Source organism: Oreochromis aureus, linkage group 7 (genome assembly GCF_013358895.1).
Source record: "Oreochromis aureus strain Israel breed Guangdong linkage group 7, ZZ_aureus, whole genome shotgun sequence".
Taxonomy (NCBI): domain Eukaryota; kingdom Metazoa; phylum Chordata; class Actinopteri; order Cichliformes; family Cichlidae; genus Oreochromis; species Oreochromis aureus.
In genome coordinates, this window is record NC_052948.1 from 15,663,313 (window position 1) to 15,680,477 (window position 17,165).

Sequence of the window (17,165 nt, forward strand, 5' to 3'; positions counted from 1 at the left end):
ATCTGCGTGTGCATTAATCATAAGTCTGTTTTATGTTGGGTAGAACAGTGCGACTAGTGAGCACATGGTGCGTGTCCCTGTGTTAGGGGGTGTATTTTCTACACAGGTTCCTGGGCTGCTGTGCGGCTTTTATTCAAAAATCACCATCCCGGAGAGCAATCTGATCTGATCAGCACACGGGCATTTTAAGGGAGAGGCCCCCACAGGACTGATGTCGGTAAGTGGCACACACATATATTAATGCAGGTATAGAGGGGAGCATGCAATATTGATACATGTAGGCCTGCTCGTGTTTCTGTCACAGAGCGAAAACGATGCTAGATGTGCGTGCTCCTGTGGCACATCAGCCCATTAGTTGGGTGTCAGCATGGTGCAGTCTCGATGCTTCACATCAAGGTCGATGTGAATTTTGCAGGTGCTGTAGGATAACAAGATGCCTCCAGATGGTATACCCACTAGAGAGCGTGTGTGGAGGGAGCGCGCTCCATTAATGCACGCTATATGCGCAGGACATATCCGATTATCTTATCGACATCTAGGCAGAGGGAAATGCGGCGTCCACTTGTGGGGAGACTGGAGCCACAACAACAACCACCCCTGCAGCTGCGGCAAAAGTTAGGCGTAATAGCTTTATAAAATACTACCACTCATTCTTCAAGGGCAGGGCAGATGCAAGAAAACTGCAATGGTGAAGCCCAGTTCTACTCTGTAATTGCCCTTGTTGTTTTAATTGCCAGTTCAGCACCATGGAGAAGTCATGCTTAGGTGTGTTAGCAGGGATTAGGGTTTTTTTGTGCTGATGATGCTATAATCCCAGTTGCATAATGACCTGATCAACAATGATTGGATTCATTTCGTTGTGGAGTCTTTTGAGCTTGAGCCCAATGATTTGCTCTATGATTTTATTTTTTCAGCCTCAAGCTTGGATGCTTCATGCTGAGATGAGGATGCTGATGATGACATGTTTATACTGGGCGTGTAGCACAGCACTGTCAGTGTGCTGCCTCTAACATTTCCTTTACTAATCAAATGTAAAACATGTATTACTAGACTGAGAGCATCACATTCACACTTAAGGAGCTCACTTTTAAATGATGACAGGGATGAAAAGAGATTTGGTGGAGTTGAGAGCTGAGAGAATCATAAACTATATATTTATAATATTGATAAATACAATCAACAGCATTTTTATGCTGTATTGATGGATACTCTCTAATTTACTGATGTTAAATCCTGCTGTTGTACGTTTGTATTATTACTGTAGGGCTGCAAATAACAAATATTTTGATAATTTCTCAGTCTGCCAGATGTTTTCTTGATTAAGAATATATGTTGAATGCACACTCACCAGCCACTTTGTCAGGTACACCTGTTCAGCTGCTTGTTAACGTAAATATCTAATCAGCCAATCACATGGCAACAAAGTTAATGGCATATGCCTGAATGCATATTTACGCATGCGGACATGGTCAAACCAGGCTGTTGACATTGAAACTGAGCATTGGAATGAGAAAGTGGGCTGATTTAAGGGACTTTAAATGTGGCATGGTTGTTGGTGCAAGGCAGGCTGCTCTGTGTATTTCAGAAACTGCTGATCTACTGGGATTACAGCCATCTCTAGGGTTTATAGAGAAAAATGGTCAGAAAAAGAGATCAGATCCAATGAGTGGCAGTTTCCTTGTTGAATGTCAGAGGTCAGATGAGAATGGCCAGACTGCTTTGAGATGATAGGAAGGCAACAGTCATTCGAATAAGTACTTGGTACATTCTATGCATATAGAAGACCATCTCTGAATGCACATCATGTTAGTTCTTGAAGCGGATGGGTGACAGCAGCAGAAGACCGCACAAGATGCCACTCCTGTCAGATAAGAACAGGAAACTGAGACTGCTGCAAAATAGGGTCTGAATCTGGAGTAAAAAACATAAAAGCAGCACCAGCAGTGGTGCCAAGTATATTTTCCTGGCACGCTTTAGGCCCCTTAGTGCCAACTGAGCATCACTTAAACACCACAGACACACCATATCACAAAGCTCAAATCATCTCTACCTGCTTTCCTGAACACAACAGTGAGTTCACTGTACTCAAATGGCCTCCACAGTCACCCAATCTCAATCTAGTAGTGCAGCTTTGGGGTGTGGTGGACTGGGAGATTCACGTTATGGAGGTGCAGCCAACAAATCTGCAGCAAATGTGTGATGCTGTCATGTCAATATGGACCAGAGTCTCTGAGGAATGTTTCCAGACCCTTGTTGAATCCATGCCATGAAGAATTAAGGCAGTTCTGAAAGCGCAAGGGGGTTCAGCTCTCTGCCATCTAGGTGTACCTTATAAAGTGTCTGGTCAGTGTAGACTACCATATCCCTGTTTTAAATTTCTAGCTTTTGTCGACTGCAGACTATTGGTAAAAAAATTATAGAAAAAAATCAAATATTTACATTTCCTGGGACTCGTTAAATGTCAGCATTTAACTTTAATTAACAGCTGTATTTAATTTTTTCCACAATTATTTTCTGTCAGTTCAGCTGTGAAGTACTTTCTGACTAATTTAGACCATAGAGTTTTGTGTTGTTGTTCCTTGGTTCCTTACTGTTTTTCAGGGCAGCTTCTTGAATATACTGTTTAGTAAACTATAAAAAAATAACATAGTTTATAGAAAACATCACATGCTACAATCTGAAAGCAGGTATGGGCAACATTTTTGTCAGCATTACTTGTGCCAGAATTCTGTAATAACTTTTTAGGATATTATATTTCAAGCGGTGTGTGAGAGAGCTAGACTAGGTTAAGCAGATGACTTTCACCCGCAAGAGAGGAGTTTAAATTGTGTGTGAAGGCAGACTGACTTACATTAAGCCAGTATAGAGCATCTGCATATGTCTGTGCTTCTGTAGTGGGAGGTGCTAAGAATAGAGAGAAGTGTTGCAGGAGGAAGGCTGTGTCTGTAGTTTTACTGCAGGCTTCCTGTTCTGCAGGACATCAGGACAAAATTAGAGCAGGCACAACGAACCAAGATCACAGATAACAAACACCATCATAGACAAATGGACTGAGATGGTGCATGTAAGTAAAATATGGATGTCGGGTACGGAGGGAGGATGTGTGTGTGTTTTTAAAGTGTCACAGAGATAGTCAGTGTAATACAAAAGTGGATCTTTGACCATATGCAAAGAGGAATCTTTGATGTTTGGTTATTTAAATTTGACGGCACCTGTGCTGTAGGCTTGTAGTGGAGGAGCTCGAAAACTGGGAAAGTGAAAAGCTTTTTTTGTTGCTGAAGAGTTTCTGTTTTTATGAAAGAGAGCGTCAAAGTCTTTGGAAGGTGATTTCTCCAGTATGATGAGCCTACGTCATTTGCAAAATACGATATGTGTGCAGTTATTTTTCATAATAATAGTTAAGAGTTTGAATGATGATATACTGTTGAAAATATAACATTTCTCAAAAATGTGAAATTGGTTTTCTATTAATGTTTACAGGGCTTAGGGTAGTGGGCTTAAGGGGCCAATTATGGCTCATGGAAAGAGGCCAGGATCCATTTCCAAAATATTGGTACCCGGCACTTCAGCATGCCCCGGTCCAGGACAGAGCCAAGAAGAGCAGGGAGGTTTGGTGAGTGAGGCGACTGAGCAACCACCTTGTGCGCTGGAGGATGATAATAATGACCAGCTGACTTCTCCTGTTTCTGCAAATCACTATTACATGAGTTGTGACCCTAGTCCTGAGGACATGGAGGACACCTGCTCTGAGTATGACAACGTGGGCTCCGATGTCGAGCAGGACTATGATGAGGTTCTGCATTTGAACAGAGAGGGCGGTGTGGACATGAGGTATTACAAGCAGTACTGTCCCGAGGACGGTGGCTATATAAAGCATGCTGTCAGTGATAATATTAATGAGAACACCAGTGCTCCTGACCAGATGACTCCGAGACCACGGCATGGCACAGAAATATGTGAGGGATCACAATCAGACGCTAAGCCGAGTAAGATGAGCCATCGCTTCAGGTCGCATTGTGCCCCAGTTGCTGGTGATGAAACAGAAGGGGGAGTTAAAAAGGGCCAGGAGGACAGGTTCTTCTTCGGTGATGGAGATGAGATAGAAGAGGTGCTAGATGGGGCCAAATTTATAGAGGATTTAGAGGAGACGGAGGACAGTATTCAGAGGCAGGCTAGCCTTTATCAGAGTAATGAGAACGAAAGAATTAGGAAGGGGGGTGAGGAAAGGCAAAGAGAAGGTGACGTCCGAGTCACAAGGAACCCTAATATCCTAGGAGCCAGCAAGAAGTGTGAGCCATCTCACATGGATTCAAAGGAGAAGGAGCGGCAGGGTAAAGGGCGAGGAAGGAGGGGAACGGGCGAGGGCATCGAGCACATTGCCTCTGGGATCAAAGGATGCATGACCAGCAACACTGAGCAGCGTCCAAAGACTTTGCCCAGGGACTGTAAAAAAGTAGCCGTGAGGACCAAAGCTAGGTCCAGTTCCAGTAAGCGACACCCTATTCCACCACCTCGCCACTCCCATGCTCAGCCTCCTACTGAAACCCAGAAACCCCAGCCTCACAGAGAGCCTCCTCCTGTTCCCAGACCCAGTAATTCCACTGCTAACAGCCGGGAGAGCGAACCCAGGGTTATCAAGCCATCCCTGGCTCCTCTTCACACACCAGAACAACAGAGGGAGTCTCTCGAGGAGAGACAGAGACGGCTAGAGAAACCCCAGCAGGTATGCAATGCAAATAGGACACGTCTTTGTCAGCTCTTGTCCCCTGTGCCTTGTGATTGTAAATGTTTGTGCCAAACCTGCCTCCGCTGTGGTTTAGAGGGGATCAGCACGATTTTAATTTTATGCATCGCCAGAAATAGTCTTTATCACTTTTTATGAGTTCTTCTTATTAGCACAGGACAACAAGAAATGTTAAAAAACACAAACTGTCCAAGATAAGAAGAAACCCCCCCCCACTTATTTTTGTTTAGCAGAATGAGAAGCTGAGCCCGGCTGCAATGCCTGAGGAATTGCCAGAGCAGGCGACGAGGTCTATGTGTCCAGAGCCTGTCTCTGCAGAAGACAGCAACACTCCCAAGGTTAAAATTCAGCAACTTTTAGCTTCTTATCATCCAGTTTTTGCTCTAAAAACTGTCTTTTACTGTCTCTTTAACCGTATTCCTAAGAAACATTTGCTTTTGTAAGTTTTGTGTGTAGGCAATCGTGGATATTGTGATAGATATAGATTTTTATACTGTATCTGCAAAATATTTGCCCTTGAAGTCCAACTTATTACATTTTTTTAAAAGAATACACAGGAAGCTGCTTCGTTTCCCAGCTTTGAGGATGGTAAATATCTCAGAATATTTTCAAAATGTTGTCATTTTTATGAATCTGTGCTGCACGTTACAGGAGTCTTTTTTTGTCACACAGTCCCAGGTCCCTGCGAGCCAGAAGACCTTATTGATGGGATCATCTTTGCTGCTAACTACCTTGGCTGCACTCAAGTTTTGTCTGATAAAAACCCATCCAAGAGTGTCCGCATGTCCCAGGCCCATGAAGCTGTCAGTCAAATCAAGGTAATTCGTCTTCACGGTTGTTACAGCTACTAACACGCATCGATTTGGTTTATAAATCTTTAAATTGTCCGGCATCAAAACGTGGGAACAAACTGAAATGAAATCTAGGGAACAAACTGAATTCGGGTCCAGGAGAATTGATTAGATTCTCTTGATGTTCTCCATCTGGGATTTCAGTCTTAGAAAAGTTGGCTTTTATTTTTGGCTGATGGGACTCGATTTGACTTTATTTTACATGTATGCTTGTAGTTGAAAGAAATAATATGTATGTAGTTCTAAAGCCCAAAGTGTCCCTTACTGTGGATTGAAATAGATTAAGTTTACATCCATTTATCATGGGCAGTTTTGCATTTTTTAATGATTTCTTTGAACTGTTATTTTTTCAGGGTAAAATGGTTATACAGCATACATCTTTAATGACTTTAAAAAATAAGAACTGGGTCCACAAGTTTGACTTGTTGTATTTTTTTTAATACACACAGGGCCAGAAGTATATATACAGGCTCAATTATATAGATACACTTACTTGAATCTTTTAATAAGCGCTGCTGAATTCTGTCTTTTAACTTGACAAGGCCTGTTAACTTAAACAACCGTACATAACTATATTATTCAGATGTGTCATCACTTTGCCAAGGTCTGGATTAAGACTCAGACTGTCCCCCTATGATAAGAGGAATTTGGTTAGGATGTTCAGGAATAACCCAGGAACCACTAAGGCTCAAACCTACCATGAGCTGGAAACTGTTGGAACACCAGCATCAGTGTCCACAGTGAATCCAGTTTTATATCATCATGGACTGAGAGGGTGCCGACCAAGAAAGAAGCTCCTGCTCCAAAATGAACGCCTTCAAGCTCGAGTGAAATTTGCAGCTGCCCTCATGGACAAGCCAAATGCCTTCAGGCCTTCTGGAGAAAGGTTTTATGGTCATACGAGACAAAGATTGAGCTATATGGCCACACTGACAACAGGTATGTTTGGAGGAGTAAAGGTGAAGCTTTCAAACCTAAGAACACTGTACGGTGGCGGTAGCATCATGCACTGCAGCTGTTTTGCTGTCAGCAGTACTGTTACATCGCACAAAGTGGATGGAATAATGAAGAAGAAGGACTATCTCCAAATTCTTCAACTTCAACTCACATAAACAGCTAGACAGCTGAAATTTTGTCAATTTTGGGTGTTCCAGTAGCTCAGTGATCCAAAACACTCATGTACGTTGGTTTTTGAATGAATGAAGCAGTTAAACAGCTGGAATGGCCTTACCAAAAACCGTGTCTGTCCCAGGAAGAGTGGTCAAATATACACCCAGAATTATGCCAGAAGGTTCTTGATGGCTACAAAAAGCTTCTGGTTAAGGTGTAACTTGCTAAGGGACATTTAACCAAATATTAGTGTAGGTGTATGAATACATCTAAACCTGTGTGGATTAGAAAAAAATCCAAACTAAAGTCAAACTTGTGCACCCAGTTCTTTTTAAAGTGCATTAAAGATGAATGCTGTACAATCATTCCACACTGAGAAAATGAACAGTTCAAAGAAATAATCAAAGGCCCCAAATTACAATGACCATAACACGTATATATACTTCTGACCACAACTGTATGTTGCTGGTGACCTATTTATAAAAAGTCAGCAGTGCAGTAACCTCATCTGTTTACCACACAGTGGAGCTGTTGCATGTCTTTCTTTTGGCCACTTTGTTCTTTTGATACTGCCACGTAACACATGTTTTTGCTCCTGTGTATTACGTCTTATATCCTGTGCTTGTGCCTCGGTTGTAACTACAAATTAACTGCTGGTCACAAAAGCAAAGTTTGAAAAGAATAATTTAAACCGTCTCTGCGTTTCAGGCATAAGCACGAGCATTATTATCAAGGAACAAGAAAAAAACATACTATGCAAGATTAAAGCATCACATTCATTCTCTGAAATGCAAAACGTCTTATTAAAATTCTGTGTATCTCAAAGAGCCAAGATGAAGATTCCCAAATGATGACAGAAGTGGACCTGTTTATCTCCACTAAAGCTGTCAAAGTACTGAATGCTGACACACAGGTCAGTGCCTCTTAAATTTGTGTGTTGCCTTCCTCTTGTGCATAAACACAATTTATTTTCAGACATGATTGTCATTACTTTGTTCTCCATAGGAAACAATGATGGACAGTGCCTTGCGGACCATCTCCTACATCGCAGACATCGGCAGCATTGTAGTTCTGATGGCACGGAGGCGCATGTCTCAGACCTCATCAGAGGAGCTCTCTGAATGTTCGGACTCTACCAGCGATGGGAAGAGCCAGTACAGAATGATCTGCTATGTCTTTGAATCAGAGGATGTAAGTATTGTCGTTCTTTTCTAGTTTACGCTCTAGTTTGACATATTTACAGTAATCTCTGGTCACTTCATTGCTGTTGTCAGCTGGGATAGCCTTTCTGCTGAGCGGTTTCCCCCAAATGCTCCCCTTCCTGCAGGCGCAGCTAATCGCACAGTCTATTGGTCAGGCGTTCAGTGTGGCCTACAGGGAATTCCTGCGAGCCAATGGCATCAACCCCACCGACTTGAGCCAGAAACAATACAGTGACATCATCAGCTCCCAGGAAATGTACCACGATGACCTCGTCCATTTCTCAAATTCAGACAACTGTAAAGAGGTGTGACATTTTTTTATTTCACTGTTTGTTTATCATTGTAAATGATAACTGATGGATTTTCCACCCTAACAGAATCTTGCTAATTTTCAATATGGAATTCAAAGTGTGGTCTAAGGAGCTTGGAAAGAAAAGCGTCTTTCACCTCTCATCCGAGAAGCTTCTTCAGTTCTAAGGGTCAATTGGTGGGGAGTCCCAGATTTAAACCCAGTGGGAGTTTCCCCCCCAAAGAGGGACAAAGGACCCCCTGATGATCCTCTACCTAATCACATGAGCCAAGGTGTGAAAGCGGGTGTGGGTCCCAATCAGCCAGGGTTTCGGGTGAGCTCATTGTGAAACCTGGCCCCACCCTATCATGGGATTTCCTGAGGTCAGATGGCCCAGGATGTGAGTGGGCATTAAGGCGTCTGGGAAGGGATCTCAAAACTGGATTATAGATGGCAGACAGTTGGTGTCGTAAACCACCACCTCTGTTCAAAGATGGTCGCTCACAGTGGACGTTTCCAAGCTCCTTAGACTACGATGACCTGGATGACTGAGAACCTTCACAGACAATTCAAAGTGTGCTTAAAAAGGTTTAAAAAATACTTGTATACTGTATTACAGCTGTATATAGAGAAGCAGAAAGGCGAGATCCTCGGTGTGGTAATAGTCGAGTCTGGCTGGGGCTCCATTCTGCCCACGGTCATCCTGGCCAGCATGCTGAACAGTGGGCCCGCAGCTCGCTCTGGAAAACTCAGCGTGGGCGACCAGATTATGTCCATCAATGACACCAGTCTCGTGGGGCTGCCACTGGCCACCTGCCAGGGCATCATTAAGGTATGGAGTACATCAGGAACCTCCAGTTAGCCCTTTACTTAGAGTCATAAGTTAGACAAGGAAGTATTTGAATCAAAGAATAGCACAAGGAAAACTATCTGTAGTTAGTAGTGCTAGACTGAACAGCCCAAAAGTATGAATTAGAGTGAAAGTATCTAACTATTAGTGGACTTTTAGGTGGTCCCTCTTTTCACCCTAAAAGGATTAAGTGGACAGGAAAGAAGAACACGAATGAATAAATGTAAATTTGACCATGACACTAACAATAAGCACAGGGATGGCACCAGTCTTTAGACCACCTCCACAAACCTTTTGACTTCTGAAACATGTGAATGTGTTTCTGAATGTGTCCCAGGGTCTGAAGAACCAGGTGAAGGTAAAGCTGAGTATTGTAAGCTGCCCTCCTGTCACCACCGTCCTCATCAAGAGACCTGATCTCAAGTTCCAGCTCGGCTTCAGTGTTCAAAATGGCATCGTGAGTGCAGCCGTATCACTCGTTACCATGACTCTAAACTTAAGATTGAAGTTTCAACTCAGGCTTATTAAATGCTTAGGTGCATGCAGTTTTTTTGTCATGTTACATTACAATGATGGCTGCTCATGTTAAAAATAGCAATAATGAGGTCAGCGTATGTACAAATAATTGCTGTGAGCCAAAAGCTCAGGCGTCATTTCTGCTCTGATAGTTTTTGAGCCGCTGCACCAGGGCCAAGATAAATGAGGATTTTTTTAATGAACTGTGAACCGTGAAAGCTGCTCTAGTACATGCCAAAAATATGTTAATATTCACAACATATCCCCTTGATGACTGGAAGTGTTGGTATTTATGATGCAGTTACACATTTGGGGTTATTTTGCTTCCTCAGATCTGCAGCCTGATGCGAGGCGGTATCGCTGAGAGAGGCGGCGTTCGTGTTGGACACAGAATCATTGAAATAAACGGTCAGAGTGTAGTTGCCATGGCACACGAGAAGATAGTTCAAACCCTGTCCATCTCTGTGGGTGAGGTAGGAACTCCTCATGACACAAGATGGCAATTTTCTCCGATTACTGCACCACACAAACACTGTGCCACAGAGGCCTTTCATAGATGCGTGCACATTAGAGTTTGGTTTAAAGCCAAATCATTGGGTGCACACAGGGCCACAGACTGCCTGTAAGTGATGGGTCAATAAAGTCAATAAAATCCTGTGATTAAACAAATCATGGTTAAATATTTTTAAATTAAAACTGACTAGTACAATAAAGGATGTTTGTGTGAGAAAACTCACAGTCCCGAGAAATTAACTGTTGTGTACTTTCACAGTGATTACAGGAATCTATTTCCTTGAGTGCAAGTTTACAATTTATCCCTATGAGCGTGCTTTAAAGGAACAGTTTGGGAAATCCTTTTGCCCTTCCTTGTTGGCTCATACACATTAACTCCCATAAAACCATCACCTTCATGAAATCAATTAGATAAACTCAGCTGTTTCAAACTAACTGTCAGGCAGCTCATGCGTCACATTGATTTTTTTTTTATCTTGGGGGGAAATTGTTATGCATCTTTTAACTCTTGACCAAAGTAAATGAATATGGCAACACATCAAACTAGTATTAAACACAAACAAATGGATGGAGAATACAAACGAGACCTGATGGTTCAGATCCCAGTTTTATGGGAAAAGCTGTGTTGTGATGCTCAATGCTTCAATGCTATAAATAAAACTTAAAGTTAAACATAATCAAAAATATGTAATAATTATGAATGGAACACAATCATTTTTTAAAAGACAAAAAAATGGACCCCCCTCATATCCATCACAGTAATCTAGTGACTGGTTTGTGGGTTTAGCAACTTATTTAAAACTTATTTAAATCTTTCACTTAATTTTCAACTATGCTTGCATTTTCTCTGTAATTTCTTCAAGTGTAGATTCTGATAGAAAAGATCTCTGTTTGACAGCAATGCATCTGAATCCTGTTCTCAGTCTCTGGTGGGACAGAGAGGAGTAAGTAAATTAGTGCCAACTACACATCTGTGCATGTGTAAATGCATCTGAAGTTGATGGGTTAACCCAGGGAGCTCACTTTACATTGTAGGCCACATACAGCCCACTTTGACCTTCAGGCGAGGGATAAGTTTAACCACAATCAGAATCCCTCTGATATCTTCATAAACAAAAAAAGAAGTACAATTTTAGCTGCATGTCTCAGTTTTTCTATATGACAACGAAATTTAGCTGTAGGAAATGGAAGAAATCTGTAAGCATGACACTTTGGGACTAAACTGTAGGTAATAGATGTGTAAAAGTACAGAAAAGGTATCTCATTGCCCAGACTGACCTGTAATAATAAAGCAAAGTTTTTGCTTTTTAAAAAAAAAACTACCATAAAGAAATAGAAACTCCTCTATTAGATAGTGAAAAAAATTGGGGGTTTTTTTGTCTTTTTTTTTTAAACTTAGCTGTAGTACAAGCATTCATGAAGGTGACCTTTATGAAAATGCAGTTAAAAGTCCCAAATCTTTGCCATTCTTAAATTTTCCACGCCGACCAGTTGGCCGTATGAGAGTCTTTGGGGGGCCAATTCAGGGCCCTTGCGCCACATGCTTGACACCCTGCGTTTTACCCACCCTGCTTCTCTTATCTCTCCCTCTGTGCCAGATCAACATGAAGACGATGCCTGCTGTGATGTTCAGACTGCTGACGGGACAGGAGACGCCCGTCTACATATAGAGGACCCGCATGGATCAGCCCCACTGTAGCTCTGCATGTCTGGCTGCGTGACGACAATAAGACAGGTGGCTCAGTGGGACGAGGAGAATTTATTTTTCTATCATTTTATTTTTTTCGGCCTCTTGTCGCGACGCTGTAAAGAACATCCGTTTCTCATTTTCCCAGGTTTTATCTTGAATTACATCGTCATAATGGCCTTACAATGTGAATACTCTGTCTGTAGTACTGTACGTGAGTTTATGGTGTCGAAGAAAAGTAGCTTTACGGTCATGTTTATTTTCTTATGAAGAGATAAATTAGTACATTTATTTTTTATTTAGTCATTTTTATAATGTGTATGGGGTTTAAAATTGTACTTCTACTGTAAATACTTTGGATTTCTCAAGGACTTGATTGGAAAGGCCATATAACTTCTGCAGTATATGCATGTGATAATGAAGAATACGATTTACTGACCAGGGATTCATTCTCAATCCAACATGTTAATCTATTACAATTAGTATCAAAAGAAGATAATAAGATGCTGTACAAAGGCACTAAACTCTGTGTATCGTGGTGACGCTGAAGGCCAAAGACACTCTTACTATTCAAGGACATACAGTATATGGATGATCATTACTTTTACCAGAGCGTACAAGAATGTATCAGAATATACAATAATGAATGAATGTAAAGTTATAACACACAGAAAATACAGTTTCACTGCTGAGCACTTGTTTGTTTTCATTTTATTCAGCTCTTAAAAAATTAAAGGACAGAAAAAAAACATACTTAACAGGATTACAAGAGAATCAGTTCAACCTATAAGAGCACTTTTATGCCCGATGTTTCTCTCTGAGTCTGCACATAAATGACAAGTGTGCATGAATCTGATGCAAAAACCTGATGTTCCAACATTCGGGCTCTGGCTGCTTCTCGCTTAGAAATCTCCTTCTTTTAGAAATAAAAAGCACATTTGTTTTTGCTGAGTATGTCATTAAATGTTCAGAAATGTGTTCACCAGTCCCGTCGTAAATTAGTGCCATCTGGCTCTTGCAGGTATTCAATAATGCTGCCAGCTTAGGACTTGTGTTTCTGAAACTAGAGACTCTAATGTTTTCTGTTCTGGTGAGAGCCAGGTTGCACTGGTCTCTGGAGGGAGTAGCACGTGCTGTTGTATTAAATCTTCGGTTTTTAAGCAATTTCTTGCATCGAAAAGGCTCAATTTCATTAATAAGTCAATGTCTTTGACCAACTTTCTGATCGGTTTAATGTAAATAAAACCAAATGTGCATTTCCTTTAAAAAAAGCGGATTCTTAAAGTGTATACTCTGTGTGCAATCAATATTTATTTGTGTTGTCTCATGTTTCATTACCAAACAAGCTACACAACAAGAGCTCTACCATCCACACTCATCACACTATATACACATTTTATGGATCCCATACAAAGTTATGTTTATTTACAGCTACTACAACATGAGAGTGACCTTTATAAATGTGACCATTTACAGTGGACTAAATTTTAAGACATTATTATTTACAGGCTCACACAGATAATTAACACATGTGAAAGTCGACACTTTAACTGTAACACATTCAACAAAAAATATCTTCAAGTATCAACAATGAAATCTCCCTGAGAGGGAATCTGCACAGCTTCATAAATGTTCCTGTAACACAGAAAGAAAACGATCAAAGTTAGCTGAATGACGTCTTTATCATGGATATAAAGGTGACTATGGCGGCCGTATAAACTAAATATGGGAATGCCTTATTAATACACTATTCGGTTTTGTCCCTCAGTAGAATTTACTTATATTAAAGGTAAGAACTTTTGCTGCTTTAAACAAATGATTGAGACATTAACAGGCAGCAGAATGTTACTTTGTTGATTACTAATCTTCTCAAAAACTGTATGAACAACCCACATGAATCTATTTACCTCTGTAACTTTTAAATTCACTGGTGAAATTGTCACTCCATCGAGGAAAAATGAATTCAGGTAGCCCTCGCTGTATGATTCATCCTCATCTTCACAGCTGTCGACACCGACACTGAAAGCCTCTTTCATCTTCTCAGGGACCAAAAAGTCAAACATCACCACAAGAAGCCCGATGAGGGTGCACAGGATGCCTGAAAATCATCTGAGTTAGTAACAATCGGGCTTGGAATGATACATTCAAGTGCAAAACGTGCGAAACCTATGTGCAAATTCATGTGTTTACCTGTTAGCAGGGCCAGCCAAAACGAATGGCTGTATTCTGTTTCAAAGGAGTCAGTTCCTATGTAGAAAACACACTGAGGCACATTCATGATGGTGGTGAAGGAGATCATGGAGAAGAAGATGAATGCAGCAGTAGCAATCACCATGTACCCAGCGTACCGGATTACTGGCATGGAGAAGAGGATGTTGGCGAGCATCCAGCAGCAAAATGCTGTCCTGTTGAGCAATTATTGCACAGGGATTTGAATTTCTACATCACCGAAAATTAGAGCGCACGGTATTATTTGACAAAATGAAGCTATGAGTTATTAACAATCACCAGAGCGTTGCAGAAGCGTATCGTCCAGAGTATCTGTACTGAAAGATGAGACCGCACGGGCTGCTCGGGGTGAATTTTTCAGCGATATACAGAATGGGGTTGGGTAAACCTTTCTCCAGAGCTTCCTCATATTCTTCAATAGTGTTATGCCAGGTGAACATCTCATTGTAGTCAATGGTCTCATTAAACTGTACAACAGGATTCCCTGAGTGAGATCAAACAGATGTAAATACTACTAAGCAACACAGATAAAAAAAGGGCCTTTTCTGACATGTGCAGAAGATGTTGTTGTAGCACCGACTTCTTTCACAATAAAAATTGCAGGAATATTTGACGAGACGTCACAGGTTGCTTACAGTGACTCACCTTTCAGCGTAACGTTAATGCCGTACAGTCCGACATGCAAGCCGATCTCCGCGTTAACCACCGCGTTGCTGAAAGACTTATAGGTGGCTTTTGTGGTCATTCTGGCCTCAGCCCAGTCGTTAGTGAAGTTGAGTGCTGCAGGGAAAAAAATAACTTGAAAGTCTCGGAAAAAAGGTGGCAGGAAGAATAAAATCTTTGAAAAACAATACGAATGCAAAACTCACCCACTATCACGGCACCGATGAACAAGCTGGTAATTATTCTAAATGTCCAGAAGAGCCGCTGAGAGGAAGAGACAGAGACAAATTATTTCAGGTGACTAGAATGGAAAAAAAAGGTGAGGAAACCGAAATGACAGCATTACAACTGCTATTATTTTTGCACTTTTCAACAACAGAAAGAGAGAGAACAATTGTGAGGTTTCGTCACTCATTTGCAGTGAGTAATAGTTTTTCTTTTTTTGGACTTGGTTGCACTCACCGACTTCCCTCGTATCCCGGGCAGAATGAGAAGAAGACTGACCGCTAACACAACGAAGACCAGAATAATGGTGAGCAAGCGGCTGCTGAAGATAAACGGAGTCCTTTGTAGAGGGTAGAATGGGTAAATGTCATCGTAGAAAGTCATCTTAGCTTCTGCTCTTACAGACACAACTGAGACTAGACAGCGTAACAGAGAAGACAGTGTTAGTGACAGAGTTCTCAGTTTCCCCACCCAGATGCAGAGATAGACACTCTTGTTACTCGCAGCTGATAAGGTGCGTTACATTACTACAACTATGTAACACGGCATGATTAAACATAAACATGGCTGCTTTATTAACTTCTCTGGCACTGTGCACCTTCGCTGCAAATAAATAAATGCATCTGTTTAACAGACAAAGACATGCAATCCTATACATCCATTTAGCCACCTGTGCCACTGTAATGTAAATCACTGCTCCTCTCTTTGCTCCATCCTGATTTTAGTGTGTTCAATTACACCGTAAATAATAATAATAATAATGATAACGATGATAAAAACTCAATGAAACTATTGTATAGAAATAAGACAAACTATCTTACCTTAAAGTTAATTCAGTGATCACTGAAGGAGAAGGAAGTTAAGTGTGAAGGTTGAAAGAGCATACACTTCTTTTATAACAGCAGGCCCCCCCTCGTTTCACCAGGGAGGAGGATGCATTAACTGGAATACTGTGGAGAAGAGGTGTGATCCCGGAATGATGGGCATTCCCATTTGGGAAACAGGTCACATTCAGTTGGTGATAAGCTGTGCAGCACATTTAAACTTTAGTATTGCGCCATCCCTTCGCAGCACCCGTGCTACTGAACTATTCTGCTCAACACTTGAACCTCTGCAGTGGGTGAGAATCAACTACTTGCTCATCTTCAGTCAGATACCAAGAGGTAAAAGACACATGACTTTTTCTTTGGACTAGAGTTAAATAGACATTAAATACAAGTTAAATTGTAATGTCGCGATGAAGCGGTGCAGTTTAGGTTTTTGTCAGGTTTTGCTGTTTGTTTGAAAAACTAGAGCGCAGTCGAGTTAAACTTGGAGGATTTTTCTTCTTTCTGTTAAAGCAGCCTTGTTTAAAAACTAGCCTCTATTATATGTTAATAAGGATATAAAAGGAAATACGAGTTACCTTCACTCCGTCTTCACTTCTCAGTACTCAACTACTCCTCTTGGCCGAATCCTGCGCTGAGGAGCACCTCTCGCATCAATGGATTTGCGTAAATGGGTTTGGAGTGTGTGTGCTGCGTTTGGCTTGGTGCTCACTGTTAGTGAACGTAAGTAGAAAGCAAAGACTGTGTTTTCAGACTCTTTTAACTTTGTTAATTTAAAATAAATCCAAATTTGCTCGACATGTAGGTTCGCACTGTGAGATAACCTGGGAGGTTCCTCGCTTTGATGGCTGGTACAACAGTCTGGGACATCCCCGACGCGGAGCTGTCGGTAAGTCACGGAGTTGCTCAAGTATGCAGCCGCGGCGAACTCTGCAAACTCTACATCACCGCGCTGTGCTTGTGCTCGCGCAGGTACTCATCTGATGCGCCTCGTGCCCGCGCATTACTGGGACGGAGTCTACCAACCTGTCCAGGAGCCGCTGCTTCCAAACCCCCGCAGACTGAGTAGGCTGCTGGCGGAGGGGCCCTCGGGTCTGCCCTCCACACGCAACCAGACCGTGCTCTCGCTTTTCTTTGGTAAATATAAAGCTATAAAAATAATGTAAAAAAAAAAAAAGGGTCCGCTGAGCAAAAGAAGAATACAAAGCACATATTACTGACACTGAAACGTGGCACGCCTAGAATCCTGACTGGAAATGCACTGGTGCACTCTCAAGGGGGAAACTTTTTTAAAACGTAATTTAGGGCAAAGACAGCAAACCTTTCGCGCATTATGAAGTTCGGATTTGATTGGTGACTATGTGTGTGTGGTTTTTAAGTCTTGTTGTCCTCTGAAATTAACGTTAATTTAGATAATTGTTCAAAATAAGAGTCTGGAGGCGTTACCAAGATATCTGCT

The 17,165-nt window shown here is 41.6% G+C and overlaps 3 protein-coding genes across 6 annotated transcripts in view; 2 read left to right on the forward strand and 1 right to left on the reverse strand.

Moving 5' to 3' along the window:
* Positions 1 to 11,810, forward strand: apba2a (amyloid beta (A4) precursor protein-binding, family A, member 2a). Of its 3 annotated transcripts, none has more exons than XM_039615048.1 (12): positions 1 to 217; positions 3,481 to 4,723; positions 4,975 to 5,082; positions 5,293 to 5,332; positions 5,417 to 5,562; positions 7,532 to 7,618; positions 7,711 to 7,896; positions 8,033 to 8,212; positions 8,816 to 9,028; positions 9,384 to 9,503; positions 9,895 to 10,035; positions 11,674 to 11,810. In XM_039615048.1, exons 2-12 carry the CDS (start codon positions 3,512 to 3,514, stop codon positions 11,743 to 11,745), a joined length of 2,505 nt encoding a protein of 834 aa, XP_039470982.1. In that variant the 5' UTR covers positions 1 to 217; positions 3,481 to 3,511; the 3' UTR covers positions 11,746 to 11,810. The 3 variants fall into 3 exon arrangements, with proteins under 3 accessions (XP_039470982.1, XP_031603995.2, XP_039470983.1); XM_031748135.2 differs by having other exon boundaries at positions 2 to 217; positions 4,978 to 5,082; XM_039615049.1 differs by lacking the exon at positions 1 to 217 and adding an exon at positions 2,971 to 3,064.
* Positions 11,772 to 16,379, reverse strand: duox2 (dual oxidase 2). Of its 2 annotated transcripts, none has more exons than XM_039615052.1 (8): positions 16,285 to 16,379; positions 15,117 to 15,295; positions 14,861 to 14,918; positions 14,637 to 14,771; positions 14,271 to 14,475; positions 13,953 to 14,167; positions 13,670 to 13,860; positions 11,772 to 13,397 (listed from the first exon to the last, which is right to left on the reverse strand). In XM_039615052.1, exons 2-8 carry the CDS (start codon positions 15,261 to 15,263, stop codon positions 13,386 to 13,388), a joined length of 963 nt encoding a protein of 320 aa, XP_039470986.1. In that variant the 5' UTR covers positions 15,264 to 15,295; positions 16,285 to 16,379; the 3' UTR covers positions 11,772 to 13,385. The 2 variants fall into 2 exon arrangements, with proteins under 2 accessions (XP_039470986.1, XP_039470985.1); XM_039615051.1 differs by lacking the exon at positions 16,285 to 16,379 and adding an exon at positions 15,701 to 15,823.
* Positions 16,307 to 17,165, forward strand: part of duox (dual oxidase) — a 15,683-nt gene continuing 14,824 nt past the window's right edge. Inside the window, exons 1-3 of the mRNA XM_031748073.2 lie at positions 16,307 to 16,429; positions 16,512 to 16,595; positions 16,679 to 16,843. Of these exons, the coding sequence (XP_031603933.1) occupies positions 16,363 to 16,429; positions 16,512 to 16,595; positions 16,679 to 16,843 (316 nt within the window). The 5' untranslated portion in view covers positions 16,307 to 16,362. The remainder of the gene's footprint in view (positions 16,430 to 16,511; positions 16,596 to 16,678; positions 16,844 to 17,165) is intronic.

Bases quoted from the DNA above. Each gene is read 5' to 3' on its own strand.
- apba2a (XM_039615048.1), top strand. From the start codon at position 3,512: ATGGCTCATGGAAAGAGGCCAGGATCCATTTCCAAAATATTGGTACCC. The intron at 5,083-5,292 runs GTTAAAATTCAG...TTTTTTTAAAAG, and splicing joins AAGACAGCAACACTCCCAAG to AATACACAGGAAGCTGCTTC. The intron at 9,029-9,383 runs GTATGGAGTACA...AATGTGTCCCAG, and splicing joins CCTGCCAGGGCATCATTAAG to GGTCTGAAGAACCAGGTGAA.
- duox2 (XM_039615052.1), bottom strand. From the start codon at position 15,263: ATGACTTTCTACGATGACATTTACCCATTCTACCCTCTACAAAGGACT. The intron at 14,476-14,636 runs GTGAGTCACTGT...GATCTCACTCAG, and splicing joins CATTAACGTTACGCTGAAAG to GGAATCCTGTTGTACAGTTT. The intron at 13,861-13,952 runs GTAAACACATGA...GATGATTTTCAG, and splicing joins TTGGCTGGCCCTGCTAACAG to GCATCCTGTGCACCCTCATC.